Source organism: Myotis brandtii, unplaced genomic scaffold (assembly GCF_000412655.1).
Source record: "Myotis brandtii unplaced genomic scaffold, ASM41265v1 scaffold731, whole genome shotgun sequence".
Lineage (NCBI taxonomy): Eukaryota > Metazoa > Chordata > Mammalia > Chiroptera > Vespertilionidae > Myotis > Myotis brandtii.
In genome coordinates this window covers 872,594-891,098 of record NW_005370895.1, presented here as the reverse complement: position 1 = coordinate 891,098, position 18,505 = coordinate 872,594, and the positions used below count along the sequence as shown (strand labels likewise).

The 18,505-nt window shown below is 43.2% G+C and overlaps 1 protein-coding gene across 1 annotated transcript in view; it reads right to left on the bottom strand.

Moving 5' to 3' along the window:
• Window positions 1–16,315, bottom strand: part of SNRK (SNF related kinase) — a 37,197-nt gene extending 20,882 nt beyond the window's left edge. Inside the window, 4 exon segments of the mRNA XM_005882672.2 lie at window positions 3,017–3,711; window positions 5,244–5,305; window positions 13,386–13,424; window positions 15,937–16,315. Coding sequence (XP_005882734.1) covers window positions 3,017–3,605 — 589 coding nt within the window. The 5' untranslated portion in view covers window positions 3,606–3,711; window positions 5,244–5,305; window positions 13,386–13,424; window positions 15,937–16,315.
• Window positions 16,316–18,505: the final 2,190 nt, after the last annotated feature.

Below are 18,505 nucleotides of genomic sequence, written 5' to 3'. Positions count from 1 at the left end.
GATCCCTCCAAGGGGAGGTGCTGATCAGCACCGCTGACCACTGAGGCTGCGCTTGCCTCTGCCATTAGCTCGTACTTCATGTGCACTACGCATTCATCTAACCCATAACAACCCTAAGACGGGCACTACTGTTACCCTGATTTTACCAGGGGAAGCAAAAGACCAGAGGAATGAGTCAGGTGAGGCAGGAGAAAGGCAGTGGTGGGGCCCTCCACCTACAGAGCAGATGGTGAGGCCGCCAGGAAGTGGTATGGGGGCCAAGAGTGCCCTAGGCCAGGGGAGGGGAGGTGGAGGGAACTGAGGCAGGCGTGAGTGTGGATTGTGGCTAACAGCAAGGAGGCGGAGTGGCTGGAGCTAAGCAGGCAGCTGGGAGACAGTGGGAGGGATTAGTCAGGGAAGAGCCGGGAAGCCAGCTCTGAGGGCCATGCTGGGCACTGAGCAGGGGGTGGGGGTGGGGGGCGCCTCTCGTTTTGGTTGCGAATGAAATGGGAGGTCTTGAAAGTGTTCTGAACAGAGGGGTGACGTGAACAGACTGAATGAAAGGGCAGATGAAAAGGAGCTGATGAGCACAGCCTTCTTTCGGCATGAAAAAACAACTACACATTCTTGTGCACTTTTTGAAGCTAGATGTTAAATTTCCGTCCCTAACACTTATTCTTTAAAGAACAGTAGAATTAAAATACTGGACTATTTTTCCACTAGTAACTAAAAATAGGGGAATCTAGGGTTCAAGTCAACGGTAGGTAGGGCTGGATGCACGCTGGAAGCCAGGGAAGCTCCTAGGTGTGGCCACACCAAGATGATCGGAATCAGAATCTTCAGGGGTGGGGCCCAGGCAAGGTGGGGTGTTTTGTTTTCATCTCCCCTAGTGAAATCGACGGGTGGTGAGCTGAGAACTTACCACACCACTAGTACAGTAAATTATACTTTTCAAAGGGGCATCCACCTCTATTTCATTTGACCTGGGCTTGTAACAGGGAGAGCAATAAGCAGCAGAACTAAACATGCAGTAGGGAAAACATCAAAACTCATAAACCGCCCTGACCGGTTTGGCTCAGTGGATAGAACGTCGGCCTGCGGACTGAAAGGTTCCAGGTTCGATTCTGGTCAAGGGCATGTACCTCGGTTGCAGGCACATCCCCAATGGGGGCTGTGCAGGAGGCAGCTGATCGATGTTTCTCTCTTATTGATGTTTCTAACTCTCTATCCCTCTCCCTTCCTCTCTGTAAAAAATCAATAAAATATACTTAAAAAACAAAAAACAAACCGCATAAACTATTTCTACCACCTTTTCCAGGCCAATCACTGAAGAATCAATGATTGAGTTAGCCTGAAATAACCATCTTTATGGTACCTGTAGATTACTCCACCCATAACATTTCATGCTCAAGAATCTTTATTACTCACACTAAATTCAACAGTAGCTTAATTATAAAACCCAGGGCACAGAAGCTTGCCTACCTGCTTCCCAAATACAATCATACAACATTCACATTACAAGCCCGCACATTGTGAATGCAGAACTAACACTGAATAAATATAGCGCTTTTATTTACAGAGAGTTCGTGCCAGATCAATGAACTCTGATTTCAGAAATGAATGTCACTTCTCACAGGCATGTGCAACTTCAGAAAGCTTAGGAGAGGATTTTTGTTTATGCTCGTGGCTTTATATGACTCACGATGATGTTATACTTTGTAAAAGGCATCTTTCAGAGTAAGTGACGCTGCACTTGGTGGCTGGGTTTGGAGCGTGTGTGGCACGTTTGTATGGACATGCTTTTCATAACCGATGCTAGCGTAGCGACTTTCATTCCCAGTTCTTGACAACTGAATACCACGTGTGTGACTGTGTGGGACCCAGGTGGCCATACAGCTTCTGCTGGGCAGGGACAATGCAAGCTTTACGTTTACTTTAAAATGAAACAAACAAGGGACTATGTTAAATTTAACAGACCAACTCCTATGCGGAGGAGAGGCATAAATCTTCCCTCAAAACATATGATCCCAATCTCGGAACTAAAACTGGGCCACCGCCTAAGGTCTCCCAATCGGAACCCATCAGGCCCATGTGTCCAGGGCAGCAGTGGAAGAGTAACTAATATAAACTTTAACCAGGTCAGGAAACACTGGGCCATTGCTAGGACATCTGCCTCTAGTGGGCGGCTACTGAGGTGGGAAATGAAACTCCACACAGACTTGGTGCAGCTTGGGAAGCATTGGGAAAGCAAGGACATGCACGGCTTTCCTGGAATAAATCTGAAATAGAAGCAAGGAGTTACCAATCCATGACATAAGTTATTTCAGCAGATTTACATAAACCAAAGAGGAAATTTCCAATCCTTCAGGCCTACGTCAAAGTTCTATCCCAAAGGTATTGTGGCTCAGGTTGTTCTATCTGTATGGGAAGGAGTAATCCTTTACAAAATTCTCAGGGAAAACATTTAAATATCTGAACAGATTCTACATGTAATGCTGCAATCAGGTCTTCTGGGGCCACCCATTTTCTAGATCCTCTAGAACAGCGGCCGCCAACCTTTCGGACCTCACGGACCACCGGTTGGTTGGCGACCGCTGCTCTAGAAGACACTTAAGGAGGGTGTGTGAGGTATTTTATCCGAGGACTAGAGCAGAGTGAGGAGTAACTACCTTAGTGCATTAAACGTGGCTTCTAGTCTAACACCATTCTCGGCTTGAATATGTCAAGGTTTCCCAAAACTCAATTATACAAACCATAGGCTAATAAGAGATTACCTTAAATGATAACTTCCTTGTTTTCCTTTGTTCTGACAAAAATACCTTATAAACATTTGCCACTTAAAAGGTAAAATAATGGCCAACTTTAGGGCTATATGGCATTCATAAAACAATCTGTTCATTAAGATGCATTTAATAGAAATTATCTTAGAAATTATTTTTAGATTTAAAAAACAACAAACACACACAAAACAACTGACCTGACCCACTGCACTCTAGCCACTAGAATTCAAGTGAGCAGGTATTGGCAGGTGACCTACCTACTGCAGGTGCATCATACTCATCCCCAAGCAGAATTTCTGGCGCAGAATATGCGAGAGTCCCACAGCTGGTAGTGAGCTTCTTCCCCGGCTGAAATTTGTTGCTGAAACCAAAGTCCGTCAGCTTCACAAGACCTTGTTTTTCAAAGAAGACCACATTCTCAGGTTTCAAGTCCCTGTGAACCACGTGGAGTTTATGGCAATAAGATATAGCATGAACTATCTGAGCAAAGTACTTCTTGGCCAAGTCTTCATTAAGTCCCTCCTCGTGTTTCATTATGTAATCGAACATATCTCCTCCATCCCCAAGTTCCAGAATGAGATACAGTTTGGTCTGGGTGTCAGTCACTTCATAGAGACGCACGATGTTGGGATGCTGCACTAGTTTCATGCACCTCACTTCTTGGAAAAGGTGACCAGTGGCTAGTGTGTCCAACTTTATCTTATCAATAATTTTTACTGCCACCTTTTCACCTGTAAAGACATGCCTGGCAAGCTTAACCACTGCAAAGTGACCTCGGCCCAAGGTTTTATCCAGATCATACAATCCAGCAATCTTCCCATCGTATCCTCGCTTGAATCCTGCCATGCTGGTCCAACAGAAGAAAAACGATTCAAACTGTTTGAAACGTGTCTTCTCATATAAGAATATCTGGTGAAAATAAGGAATTCATTTTCAATGTTGCCATGGGCATCTACAAAATAAGAGAAGAAACAAAATTAAGTTTCTATAACATTTCCTTTTATAATTTCATTAAAGAAAATTTTTAAGAGAAGCCTGAAGTAAGTAAATGGAAACTGAATTTTCATTTCAAAGCCCACACCCTTTATAAACATTTGACTACTCTAAACAATGTTACATTTAAGACACTATCTTAAGAGTTAAAATGTCAACTATAAGAGGCATAAAGTCAATCTCCCATGCAAATGAAAATGATATGAGTCACTACCCCCCCCATACATATTTAAATAAACAAAATAAGTCAAAACATGCGAAATGTTTTTCGTCATCCTCATTCAATCCTTACAATTGCTCTCAGAGATAAGGACTTGTGGCCCCGTTTTGAGGCACAGAGTAGTAACTTGGCCTAAGCTACAGGCCAGCGGGCACAAGAGGTGAGGCGTCTGACACTAAAACCTGTGCTCTGAACCATTATGCTACACTGTTTCTGCAAATTAATTTTAGAAACTAAATTATTAATTGTTTCTACTAAGATTGTTTAAATAAGAAACCAGTAGTATGTATAAGTGTTGGGGGGGAAGCAAATTTTTTCTATACTGTGTGTTATCCTTGGTATCTGAGTTAATTTTAATAAGATTAACAGGAAAATCTAAATGGTAAGATCTTACTTTATTTGGACAGTAGTTCCCCCCCAAAAAGTTTAATTTAAGCATATTTAATTTTCAAAAATAGAACGCTAAGCTAACTCCAGGGGACATAAAAGTATCTTTAAATCTTTAACTTCAATTAATTATAAGGGCAGTAATTATTCTTAAAATTCTACCCAAGTCAATGTTACTATTGCAAATACAACTTCAGTTTTCAAAACAAACTTCTTCAGGATGCCCCCAAGTTATATAATACATATTTTTTTCATCTATCACTTCAGTTTAGATGCACTTCCTGGAAAGTGGCTATATAAATCACATTTTATAAATAAATCTGTTTGTTTAAATTTTAATTTAATTAATTTAAAATTTTTATTATAAAAGTAGTAAATAGAGAGATAAGGAAAAAAGTCTTTTCTGGGGTACCCAGAGGTAATCACAATTAACACTCTATGACATTTCTCAGAACTGTGCCAGCAAAAGGGCACTATGAAATAAATTTTAATCTACTAGCAAGTTCATGGGAACGAATCTTATAGGATCTCTTGTAAAGAAAGACTACCCTGTAGTGAAATGATTCCTCACTCTCACTATCAAAGAATTTACTTCCTTTGTACACATACCCCCTTTTCAGTGTCTATAAAACTACAATTGTATTCCTAAAAACAGGACATCATAATTAACTGAAGGTTGGGAGGAAAAATATCCTTGTTAGTGAGCAACTCTTAAAGTATTAGTCCACTGTCTAATCTCACTATCAAGTGTATTGTGAGTTAGTGTAGGACACAACTAAATCTTTTTTGATCTCTGAGGATCTCGCACTGTGAACATCAATGCCAACTGTGAAGACGTGGGTTACATAAAGCAAAGGTGACTTTGTACTGGCTCCGAGACATACCCTGCAAACTGCATATTGAATAATCCTTCTTATTTCTGTGTTTTGTTAGTTGCTTTTTTCTCCTAAAAGAAAACACAGAAAAATATTTTAGTTTAGTTCCGTTTGTTTTAAATTTGCTTAAAGTCAAATTATATACCCTAAGGCTGGGTCCAAACATAAAAATGGCATATTTGTCTTTAGTGACCCGTCCCCCGTTATCTTTCTCCCCTCTGTGAACTGCAACCGGTTCCAGGAATCTTTGTAGTCAACAGGAATCTCACAGTGAACATAGACCTAGAGAACGTTCCAGGTAGACAGCTCAGAGAGATGATTCCACTGGAAGGAGGAAGAAATGATGATACTGAACAACACTAAACTGGCCATTTTCTAAATGCCTCCTGACAGCAGGCACCAAATCCGTACGTCACAGACTCCTCACCGAGAGCCTGCAGGGTAGGCACGGTGAGGCTCAAGGTGCCCACTAGGCAGCAGTCCAGGGCTCCAACCCACTCAGCCTGGCTCCCAAGCCCAACCTGCCTGCAGAAGCCGCTCCAGGCTCAGGAAACACTCACTCCAGTAGCTCAGGAGGCAATGCCCCCCTCCCCCCCAGGGAACACACCAAACACCTTTGCACTAGAGGCTTTCTACTTGATAGTAGAGAAGAAACTATCACTATGGACACAGAGAATGTGAGCAGCTCACTGACATCGACATTCATGGCACAGTGAGGGAGGATTGACTAGAGGAAGCCTTGCAGGCCTTTCCAGGACACTAAATATCACACAAATAACTGAGAGGCCTAGACAGTCATAATACTAGGCCAAAGGCAATTTATGCAATACACTACGGGTTAGTGTCCATACCATTAATTCAAGCTCACATGAGCTTGGGGGAAAGTAGGCAGGAAAGGTGGGTGTGAAAACAAGTGTGTTACTGGGAATGAGGGCATGGAGAGAGGAGACAGTTCTATAGCACAAAACAGGGCCAGCAAAGTCAAGGGCACAGGCCTGCATCTAATGCCAGGTGATCCCTGGGATGCACCCGGTCCTTCAGCTCCAAGTGGGATACAGTAGCTCCTCCCATCACCTGTGCCTGCTTCTCTTTTTCATCCACAGTCTCTATGGCAAGGTAGTGTGGGTGGCACTGGTTCTGAAGGCCAATGCCTGGACTGGAATCCCAGCTCACCAATCACTAGCCACGGGACCTCAGCAAACTCTGATCTCTATGAGTGATGAGTTTCCTCATTAGAAACTACAGTGTAAAAACAGAACCTCATGGGTTGTGGTGAGGATTAACTGAATTAATGTGGGTAAAGTGTTTAGTATAAAGGCTAGTGTAGAGAAAGCATGCATGAAGCACTAGCTACCTCCACCACCATTGCTGTTCTGATGATTGCATTCCCCCTCACCCGATTAGACACTCTTTCAGTCTTCCCCTCTGTAGGGAGCGGCTATAGGGTTAAGCCTCGGACTGACCTGTTGGCAAAGCCACAAACAAGTCCCAGAGTTGGGGTCCAACCCCAGCAGGTCCAGGGGTTCCCAAAGGTGTGGATGGAGTCGGCGAAGAAGAAATGACACTGAGACAGCATTCAGTTGATCAGCAGCCTAGCCAGGTTCTGTCTTTAGGTTCTCTCCCTAGGTACTCCAGCTAGGTTCTATTTTTATTCTCCTGCTACATCTGTATTTATACCATTTGATTTTAATCCTATCCATTCTATTCTAAAGGTTAGGGCGTTTGTTATCTCCATTCCAAGGTCACTACTCTACATCCCCACCTGGGGAAACAACCTTTCTGGGAGAGGTGACCTTGGTTAAAACACATGGCACTAAGGAGAGCAAACATATCAAGAACAGTATGCCATATATGCCAGGTCCCTTGAAACATATGCTGTGCAGATGTTTCTTCCCTGCAGCGACTGTGTCAAGCAGCAAGGATGGACCGGCTTCCGGCATCTCAGCTTAGAGGGCACAGCCCTCTTCAAATAATTAGGCTTGACCTTATGACCTCCCCAGATCTTATCTGGGTAGCTAATGGGCTCAGGGAGATGCAGCAAGTGCTGCCAAAACAAGTGAAACTCACAAGAACACTGTAACTATGGCGACCACTACCTTGTTTACCTCTGACTATAAAATAAAGGCTCAGCTTGCTGTCTGGGTCTTCTCTGTGGCCTTAGCCAGGCACAGGAGATCCACCTAGACCAGAGGTGGGCAAACCTTTTGACTCGAGGGCCACAATGGGTTCTTAAACTGGACCGGAGGGCCGGAACAAAAGCATGGATGGAGTGTTTGTGTGAACTAATATAAATTCAAAGTAAACATCATTACATAAAAGGGTACGGTCTTTTTTTTTTTTTAGTTTTATTCATTTCAAACGGGCCGGATCCAGCCCGCGGGCCATAGTTTGCCCACAGCTGACCTAGACCCAGCTTATTATCTTTGCCTGTCTTTTCTACATCCTTCGCCGCCCCCCCCCCCCCCCCCTTCAGGCTCACTGAACCCTTGGCTGAGCTGGCCCAGCGCACCCCTCTACTTCAAGAGAATGAATTTACTGAGCTATTATCTCTGTGGCTTTCATAAAAATCCTGCTGTTCATTTTCCTAACATGTATGAAATTGAAAATGGGTGCTGTAAGATTGATAAAGGAAATAATGTCTCTAGTTGAGCATCAAAGTCTGATGATTTTTCAATAAAACATCACACAGAATCTAAGTACTTGCTTTTAAATTGATACTAAGATGACTTTCTATCAAATCTATCCTTCAAAAAAGGACTATTTCTTTACATTTTTTCCCATCAAAGTAAAACATTCTTACAGAAAAGTCTCAAAAAATATAGACTAGAAATCAGGAAATAAAGAGGTATCCACAGTCCTACCACTGAAGACCAGCACTATTAATATCTTGGAGGTCTTTCTGCAAAGATTCATACGCAACTTCTTTTTTTTGTTTTACAAAGGTGTGACCATACTGTTCATAACTTTATAAGCTGTTTCCTGCTTTTTCTCCTGCCCTATCATTTTCCTTTTAGTAATTTTGTTTCATGTATGGAAGAAATATCTCAGCATATAATCTGTTAATGTTTTGGTAAACAGCCTTCCAAATTATTTTCTATGTCTAATATACGTTCAGACAAAATCTACACTAATAAAAGAGAAACATACAAATTGGGTGTCACTCCACTACGTCCACCAGCCAATCAGGATGAGTATGCAAATTAACCCAACAAAGATGGTGGTTAATTTGCATATGCAGGCACGAGTGAAGACTGAAGACTACTGAAGACTGAGGACGACTGAAGACTGAAGAGGCCTGGCTTCTCTGCTTGAGAAGCCAAGCCTCGCTGCTGCGGCCGGACCAAAGGCCTGGGTCCCAGTCCTGGCAGCCAGGGGAAGGAAGGCCTATTGCGTGAATCTTCGTGCAACGGGCCTCTAGTTTTTTAAATAAAATGGAATACCCTCAAGCGTGAGCACAGGGACCCAGAGGGGGAGCTGTATCCATTTTTAGGTATTTCTCCTCACAAAATAATACAAGTTCACTTTAGACAATTTGGAAAATGCAGAAAAGCACAACAGCGGTAGAAACTCCACCCATAACCTCACTTAGAATGACCTCCCTTTGGATTTGAGTACATATCCTTTAAACCTATGCTTCTTTACAACACTAAGATGCCGTATACAAAGAGTTGGATTTTCTTCTATATGATGAACATTTTCCCATGCACCAAGTTATTCTAAATCAATATTTATAATGTTACATAGCTAAGATGGCATCTTTTAAAGTAAGAAAACCACTAAGTTGGGCCGTTCTAAAGCAGTCTTCTAATTTGGCAAATGCTCACACATGCATGAAACCAGGCTGGACCTAAATGAGACAGCCCAAGTAGTCAAGTGTTCACAGGATCTGCGGGAGAAGTACTAGTGTGTGTTGCAAGAATATGCTGATGTTCGCCCACTGAGGAGAGAAGCAAGCTGTGTGCGGGCGGGCGTGGCTGGAGAAGAGGAAGGAAGTGTGGGTGGCCCCATACACATTTTGCAAGCTGCTGAAAACAGTTGTAGAACCAGCCTCTGTTAAACCTCCTGTCATTTTGGAAGTCACCCTGTTATTCTTGTCAAAATTCTCTTTTAGCTTGTCACTGACATCACCACCACTGCAGCGTGGTCTGTATATCAAACAATGTCTGCCACTCACTCCTCCCCCGGGAGAGGTGAGGGCAGAATGGCCCAGTGAACCGAGGTGGCTCTGCCTGGGTAACTCGGAACCAAGCCATGGCACGAGACAGGAGAGGCGTTGAACAAAAAGGCCATGTGCAAAAACTAGGCCACTTTTATAACCTCTCTCTGTTTTGTTTGGGATAGTACAAATTTCCCCACAAAATCAGACTGCCAATATTCAAATGTACAAAAACCTCCCAAACAAATGACATGCTTTTTAAAAAAATATGTGCCCTCAACCTAGCCGATTTGGCTTAGTGATTAGAGCGTGAGCCTGCAGACTGAAGGTCACAAGTTCGATTCTGGTCAAGGGCATGTACCTTGGTTGCAGGCTTGATCCCCAGCCCAGGTCAGGGCGCATACAGGAAGCAACCAATCAATGTCTCTCTCTCACATCGATGTTTCTCTGTCTCTGACCCTCCCTTCTACTCTCTCTAAACATCAATGAAAAAATATCCTCCACTGAGGATTAACAACTACAAAAAAAGTGCCCTCTAATACAAACAACTACAAGAGTTTTTGAAAAGCCACACTAAAATTGGACTTAAGCTTCTTACACGTGGAAATTATCTGATATCTTCCTCAAATATAAAAACTGAAAACTGTAATTCTTACTCAGGGGAAATATCAGACAAAACTGTATGTTTATAGAAGAGCCAACTTGAGTGGAGGAACTAGCATTCCCTCAGTGAGTATTAGCCCCCTGACCTTGGCGCCGAACTTTCAAAGATGGCTCGAACAGAAATGGCACAGGCCGAAAGGAAGACAGAAGACGAAATCCTAGGAAACATCAACAACCTCCAGGTCAAGCAAAAGAAACACAATCCTGATGATCTCGTCATCCCAAGTAAACAGCAGCCCACATTCCCTAGCCGGTTTGGCTCAGTGGATAGAGTGTTGGCCTGCGGACTGAAAGGTCCCACGTTCGATTCCGGCCAAGGGCATGTACCTTGGTTGCAGGCACATCCCCAGTAGGAGGTGTGCAGGAGGCAGCTGATCAATGTTTCTCTCTCATTGATGTTTCTAACTCTCTATCCCTCTCCCTTCCTCTCTGTAAAAAAATAAAAAATACATCTATTTTTAAAAACCAAAAACACAATAGCCCACATTTCTGGAATAGCACTCCTCCCCCTGGCAGTTGTCAGTATAAGCTAGAAATCAAAGATGAAGCAGCAGCTCCAAGGTTATGGAAGAATCCAGGGGTTTCCACTGGACTGGACAATCATTAGTATATGGTGATCAGGTAGTGTCTGCAGTCACTGGATAGCATTAAGATGGGAACTACAAATTAAAATGTTAAAGTCAATTGTTTACTATGAGAAATGTCCTACCAGGCAAAACTAGTACCTCCAAATGTCTAAGAAAGTATTTCCCAATGGAAAGCAACTGCCTGCTAAGGTATGTTCTGAAAGTTTTCTTCTAAGGAGTCAATTTTAATGGACTCAGGGGTCACTGAGGCGACCAGGAAAGCCAGGCTGAAAAGCCTGCCCCCAGTCCCGCAAGGCAGTGATGGGGTTGCCAATGTGGATCGATCCCTTGAAGTACTGAGTTAAGTCATCTTTATTTCCTCTAAGTAAAACAAGCTATAGTCCAAGATAGCTTCAGGTCAAGGAATCAATGTATTCAGGAACCAGACATCTATTAACTGATGGAGAGTAGTACTCGGTGTTTGTAGAGATAAGGGGTTAACAACCACACCATAAAACCGGGGCCAGTAGCACAGGTAGCAAGTTCAAATTCCTAAAAGGCAGTGCCTCTCATTAATTGATGAAAAATGCTAAGCATGTCACTATGTCTACACCAAAGGATAAGTGAGACTTTAAAAATTAGTATGGTGAAAGCCCAGGTATAAAGTGCTCACATAATAAATAATGACTTCAGCAAAAGCTGGTGTGTAGAAATTACTCCAAAATAAATAAAGTCAACCCACAGTTACTTCTCTGCCAGGAAAATAAGTTGGAAGTTATGGAGACTTTAAAAACTCAATAATCAAACCTCTCTTCCAAAGCTTTTATTAACACTGTCAGAACCCATTTTAACTGCCTACCCATTCCCCCCGACCCCAGACCACCCCACCCCACTGATACTGTGACAAAGATGGTTATTAAGATACTAGAGGCCCGATGCACAAAATTCGTGCAAGGGGCTCGGCCCTCACAGCCCTGGCTTCGTCCGGAAGGTCATCTAGAAGGTCATCTGGACTGTCGTTCTGCTGTTCGGTTGATTTGCAAATTACCCTTTTATTATTATAGTCAGTCGTGGCTGGTGTGGCTCAGTTGGCTGGAAGTTGTCCCATGAACAAAGAGGTTGCCTGTTTGATTCCCAGTCAAGGGCACATGCCTGGGTTGTGGGCTCTATCCCCAGTAGGGGGCATACAGGAAGCAGCCAATTGATGGGGCATTCTCACATTGATGTTTCTCTCTCTCTCTCTCTCTCCCCCCCCTTTCTCTTTCTCTATCTCTAAAAATCAATAAACTATCTGAAAAACACACACACATATGGTCAAAAAAGAAGGTTGAAACAGAAAAAAATAAACCAATCCATAAACACCTAACATTTCACTGACGGACTGAAAGACAGAATCATTTGGGGACTCCCTCACACTGTGGGACTGCAAATTACCTTTCTGAAAAGCAATTTGGCAATACATGTATGAGGAACCTTAAAATGATGCATACACTTAATTTTAAAATCTTACTTTGAGATTTATGTCTTAATGAAATAAAGACAAGGACAAATATTTATATTCAACAATGTTCAGTTATATTTACAAAATAATCACAAATAACCTAATGGTCTACAATAAGAAAATGGTTAAATTACAGTACACCTAACATTAACACTATGCTGCCGTTTTTTGAGGCTATTTAATCTCGTGGAGAAATCCTCACAATAAAATAGTAAGGAAAAAAACTCACATGCCAAATTTCATGGCATAGGATCCCAATTTTTTTGAAAAAGCATACAATTTGTACATGCTTTTATGTTAAAAATACCAAGTTACTAAATTGATAAGATTATATAATTTTTTTCTCTTTACTAGTATGCGTTTTAAGTTTTTGGCAGTGAATGTGTACTGCTTTTATAACCTAGGAAAGGTGGAGGTTATTAAATTTTTTACTTTCTGTACACAATTTACTTTTCCATTGAGATCTGTGAGATAGACCAATTTCCCTGAAAATACATTGTCTAAACCCTATTTATGTCATGTTAATAAACAAGACAGTCAATGAAATAGTTTGCTTCCCTTGAGGAAGGAATAAGGTATGCAATTCCTGCAGGCTGAGGAAGCAACAGGTATACTGAGTCTATTTTCATCAGAAAAAAATATTTGAGCCCTAATTGTGTAGGACACAACACAGTCCTTTAGACTCTTACAAAGAAGTTATCTATGTATAAAAATAAATAAATATTTATACAAGTTAGCCGAGGGGAGCTATGCCAAAGGAAGTGCAGAGGATACAAAAGGCAGGACCCCCGTGGACAGGGGCAGCCCACAGACCACAGCTTGCCCTCCCACGGGAGTCAAGAACATGGTTCCTGAAAGTGGGGGAAACAGGCGGATAGCAGACCACTGGCTGACTCTGCAAAGAACACCAATTGGGGAGAGGTTATGACTTGAGGTACAAGGGAGGTAAGTTCATCAGGGCTAAGAAGGATGATCCTGAAAAATACCTAATGGTTCACCATTTAGGCAATGATCATGAAATCTCACCTGCTCAAAAATGAACGGAAAACTTGGGGAGGTTCTGTTTTCTACTTAAAAACTTCATCCTTTCCAAAACTGCCACTTTAATGGACTTTGCAAATTACATTCCCTCCATTTGTTTCTAAAAAAGGATTTTCCTTCGAAAGATTAGCAAATACTCACAAAATAGGAGGGCAAAGGATAGAATCAAGCCCTAAAACAGCAGCCTGAATATTCTCACTCCACACTTCTCCAGCAGTACTTACTCATAAGGCTTTATGCCAATAAGGAGAGAACTGTCTGACCTGTAGAAAATGAGGTAAAACAGAAAGTCAAACTTTACTTTAAAGCTCAACCACTCTGCTTTGGTCCAAGTAAAAAACAAATGAATAAAAAAGGCTACACAATGTTTAAACTATTTCAAAAAGAGAGCCACAAAAACATTACGCTCTGCTACATAATTTACCCACAAATTATTTAATACATTGTTCTAACTCTAAAGTGAACTTCATCTCACAGGGATGTAAAGTCCAGCACGAGGAATATAGTCAATGATATTGTAATAACTATGTATGGTATCATGTAGATACCAGACTCACTGGGGTGATCACTTTGTAATAACGTCTGATCACTATGTTGTAGAGCTGAAACTAATATAATATTGTATGTCCACTGTAATTGAAAAAAATAATAAATAAAATGAACTTTACCTAGATAAATTATACAGTAAAACTTACGCTATGTAAAATATAATCTCTAGTATGGAAGGACCAACGTGACTGAATATTAATTAAGCTCAGTTAGATCTATTATTCAAACATATTCCCCTTGCTGTGCAATATGAAGACAATATGATGGCCTGAAAGGTGTGTGTATACAGAGGGGGGCGGGACATCAGAGAGGAGCTGGGACAGCACCTTAAGATTCGGCATTTCAAAATACCACATGGTCAACTTTTCTCTTAAATCCACCATAAAGGCACACTTTAAAAATGATCAAAATTCATTTATTCAGCAAATATAAGGGGCAACATCACAGCGCAGTGGGACCAGTACCACAGGATCTGGAGCCCAACACATGACCCAACTTCTCAAACAGGCACATCTTTATAAAACAGAGATACTGGCCACCCTGGACAGTGACTATGAAAGCTACGTGGAATAATACATATGAGCAAGGTGTGAGTGTGATCAAAATCACACATCTTCGCACACCTTTCCAGAACTGGCCTTCCTCCCAGGAGGGTCCAGTACTGAGGGGCTGCACCCTCAGCTCCCCATCTTGTTTTGATATCAGTACCCTCACTCTTAACAGGCCCAACCAAATGCCCCACACACCTCCGCTGGACATGCAAGGAGGGTCCCAAGGTGTTTCCAATCTGGAGTTCACAGGAAGGAGCTCAGAGAAATTGCTTTTTCTGAGTTTGAACTAAGAACTGAACATGGTTTTGGTGGGAAAGAGGCCTTCCAGCAGAGACCTGAGAGAGCTGGGTGTGTCTGGGACAAAAACACATGCAGGTCAGACAGGGAGGCACGGGGCAGATACCCACCGGCCTGGCAAATCAGTTGATATTCCTCAGGGCTGGCTAGCTCTGCCTGTGCTTAAAGGTCACCTTCCTGACCACCACTCTCTCCCACACCCCGGTGCTCGCGCAGCACCACGTCCTTTTTCATTGCAGCCCTTATCACAGCGTGGTTATGTAATTGTGTGATTATGCGATAAATAATCTGTGTTCCCCACTAGAAGAAACGGTAAGTTCAGTCCAGGTGAGGCCCATGCCTGTTTTATTCAGTTCTGTATCCCAGAGCCTGCTGAGTAGATCATCGACCCCAAATCCACAGATCACATTTTGTGAAGTGAACAAATGAAAGCTGGCACTGAGAAGCCAAAGAGGAGTCCTGAGCGGGCACAGCGGTCAGAGACAACAGCTCAACAAACCACTCTGGCAGCAAAGTGGAGATCAGACTAGAGCTGGGAGACAGGGAAGGAGACACTGAAAATGTCTCCAGGTAAATGAAGACTTAATGCTGAGGGCCGCCAGCATCTGGGCAGCGAGGAGGAGGAGGTAACGGAGGAGACACATTTTGGGAGCAGAGTTTAAGAACTCAACGCTCAGGGACAGATCAGAGGGGATCGAGGATGAGTTGGGTGGAGAGTGGTAGCAGGGGGGCCATTCACTCGACCGGGAACACGGGAAGGAAGACACCATTTCCTGAGCGTCTACTACATGTTAGTACTGAGTAGAAGACGGGCTTCTAGCCCTCAAGTTCTATGACTGTGAAACAATTTAGATCCAACCCAGCTGCATTAAAACGGGATGGTTTCTATTACCAGGCTGACAAAAACCCACAAACGAAGTTTAGATTTTTTTCAAGCTTCTTCGTGGGCATTCTTCCCGGGGACACTGGCTACGCCCAAGGCATGACTCTGGTCTGGGGACGTAGGAATCAAAGGTCTCTGCCTTCAAGGAACTGACCCTCTTTTGGGTTTGAGGAAGATAATTCTGTGAACGGAGGCCCACTGAGGCTAGGACTGGACCAGCGCACGTCCTGTAACCTGCGCTCTGGAGCAGGGATTTCATAACCTGCGTCACCTTTCCGGCCAATGGGTGGCTGTAGGAGTCCGCCTTTAGAGAGACAAACAGACCCAATCTTGCCTGAGGCTGGAGACACTCCAGAACTTAAGCCATCACAGCGCATGGGCAGACAATGGCCTCTGACTTTGAAATAGCTACTGAGGAGCCTCAGAGGGGCAGTTTGAGGACCAGGTCACAGTAAGGAGAGGGAATGAGGCCTGACTTGTCGTGGAAGAGCCTACCTGAGCAGAGGCCAAATGCTGGAGGTGCCCAAGCAGAATCTCAGGAGGCTCTGGAAGTGACAGCAGAGAAATACACGTTCAGGAACAATAAGGCAGACATCTTTCGGTGCGCTCCTCCCATACCACCAGCAGAAAATGGTTTCCCATGGCATAGAAGGCCTCTACCCCAAACACATGTACAGAAAAACTGATGAGGAGGGAGCCCACAGGGTGGATAAGGTAGCTTCAGGTCACTGGTGCAGACAGCACACCTCCAGCGTTCACTCGGTGCTCACTGAGTCCCAGGCATGTCACATCAGCTCCTCCCAAACTATAGCAAAATAGCAGGGCACGTTCCCCTCCATCCCCAAAGCTACTGCCCTACTCCTCCCCCTTCCTTTTCATATTCTTAAAAAAAAAGAACAGCTGCACTGTTTCTACCTCAACTCCCTTTCACCCACTTGGATCTAAGTCCTCCCTCCACCACTTGGCCTTGACTTCTCAGCCTCCCTGAACTCTGAGGGCCCTTTCCCCTTTTCTCCACCTGAGAACTCCACCTGTCCTCTAAGAGCAGTTCAGCCATCACCCCCTCTGTGAAGACTCCCCAAGTCAGATTCCTTGTCCCCCATCTCTGTGCTTCTGAGGGATCTGCCTAAGCCTCACCCAGGCATTCACCAGACCCTACTGTTCACCTTGGTGTCCCCGACAGCCTGTAAGCTATTGCTACCCTCTAACCCGGTGCCCCAGAAATAGACACACACAAAGGCTCCATGAATAAATGATCATAGGTTAAGTTTACATTCAAAACTGCCAGAATCCAGTCAACATTTCCACCTAAATTGCTCTAAGACTTGACCTGCACATATGTGCAGGCTGGGAAGTACCTAAATTCTCAATAATAGTTGCCCTAGAAAAGCATGTTGGCTAAAACTCTGACTTTCGGTTGTTAAGCCAAACAGAGCTGGCATACAGTTAAATCAAGTCTTTAGGAGTTCCTTACCTATGTTCTTAATTCCTATAATTCTGACCGTGTGGAAAGTTCACTTGTACCCTTTTCTTCCTAAGCAGTGCAATGAGCTCCTAGGCTCAGACAAGCTGCTACAGCGAAGAAATCATGCCTTATTTATACCAAAGCGTAGACCCATGGCTGCCGGGTATCGACAAAAATAAACACCTCTTATTTTCTATTCAGTTTCACTTTCATGTGAAACACCCGCAGTAAACTTCAGACAAATAGTATTTCCTGCGCCGAGTAAAAATGTGAACGCCCTTCGATTTTAATAAGGACATTTAAAAGCCTCCGTTTTAGGATTATGGGATTATATTTGAACCATAAAAGGCCCATCCATATTGCAGTTCTGGAAAAATGAAAATCAGTATAACTTCTGAGTCCTCATATGTTGTATATGAATGGATCTCACTGCAAGAAATTGTATTCAGAATAGTAAAAAAAAAAAAATTAATAGGGTGGGAGTAATTTTTTTGTAAATAAAACTTAAAAAAGAAACTATAGGTTTGCAAAAGGGAAAGGTGGCACTCCAAGTTTCTGCCCGGAAAGCCTGGAAGATGGAGCATTAAGAAAAGTTAACCCCGTGCACCGGATTTTCAGTAACTACACCGCTTCCAACACATGACCTTGGGAATGTCATGTACCTTCTTTCATTCCTAGTTCTGTGAAATGGGAATGTCGTCTGTTTTTCTAGGGGAAATTAAACAGTGGGATAAAAGAGTCAATGCTTTTTTTTTTTTAAAGGAACTTGTCTAATTAGTATGCTTTAAACACCAGTTGTACAGTACATTCCTCTTCAGGAACCCAATTCCAAGAGAAATATTTAAGCAGACGTTGAAGACAGATTTCCTGAAGGGAATGATTTTATAAATCTGGAAAGCAATGTAACAAGATTATAAATTAACAGAGTGGTTACATAAGCCTTGACAACCCCAGGCTTTAAAGTGCACTGATACACATTCTGATAAATTAGACTGACTTGGGAATAGTGTCCCAACTCTGTATAACGAACCCAAACGGAGGAATCTGATGCTTGATTGGAATTTGGTGGGAATCCAATAGGATGGCCAGCATTTGGGGTGCCATCACTTGCAAGCCATGCTTCACCTTTCACCATAAAATGAGAAAGGCATTAAGTCAGCTCCTAAGACTCTGAGAAGGGGGGGGGGGGGGGGGGGGGGGGGGGGGGTCACTTGACAGTTTGACAGGTCCCATATCCAGACATCCACAGATTTAAGAACCCTACTGGTAAATTCCCCCAAATACTGGACTTGAAACCAAGTCCCCTAGGAAGCTATTAGATTGTATCTGGCCCAACTGTCAGGACTAGCACAGCTTCAGGAACCCCCCAAGGGGAGAAAAGGCTGTCACTTTCCTGGATCCCAAGTCCAAGTAAAAGGCAGTAGGTTTCTGTAAAATGGTCCAGAAAGAAATCAACAGGCGATGACTACGGAAAAGAACGGAGGTTTCCCAATGTGAAAAATTCTAGCTCTCCCTCGGGAACGCACTGCTCCTCCTTCCTTACCCCGCTGCCCTTTCTCCACCGACAACAATATCCCCGTTCTATTGTAAGGCTGCGGT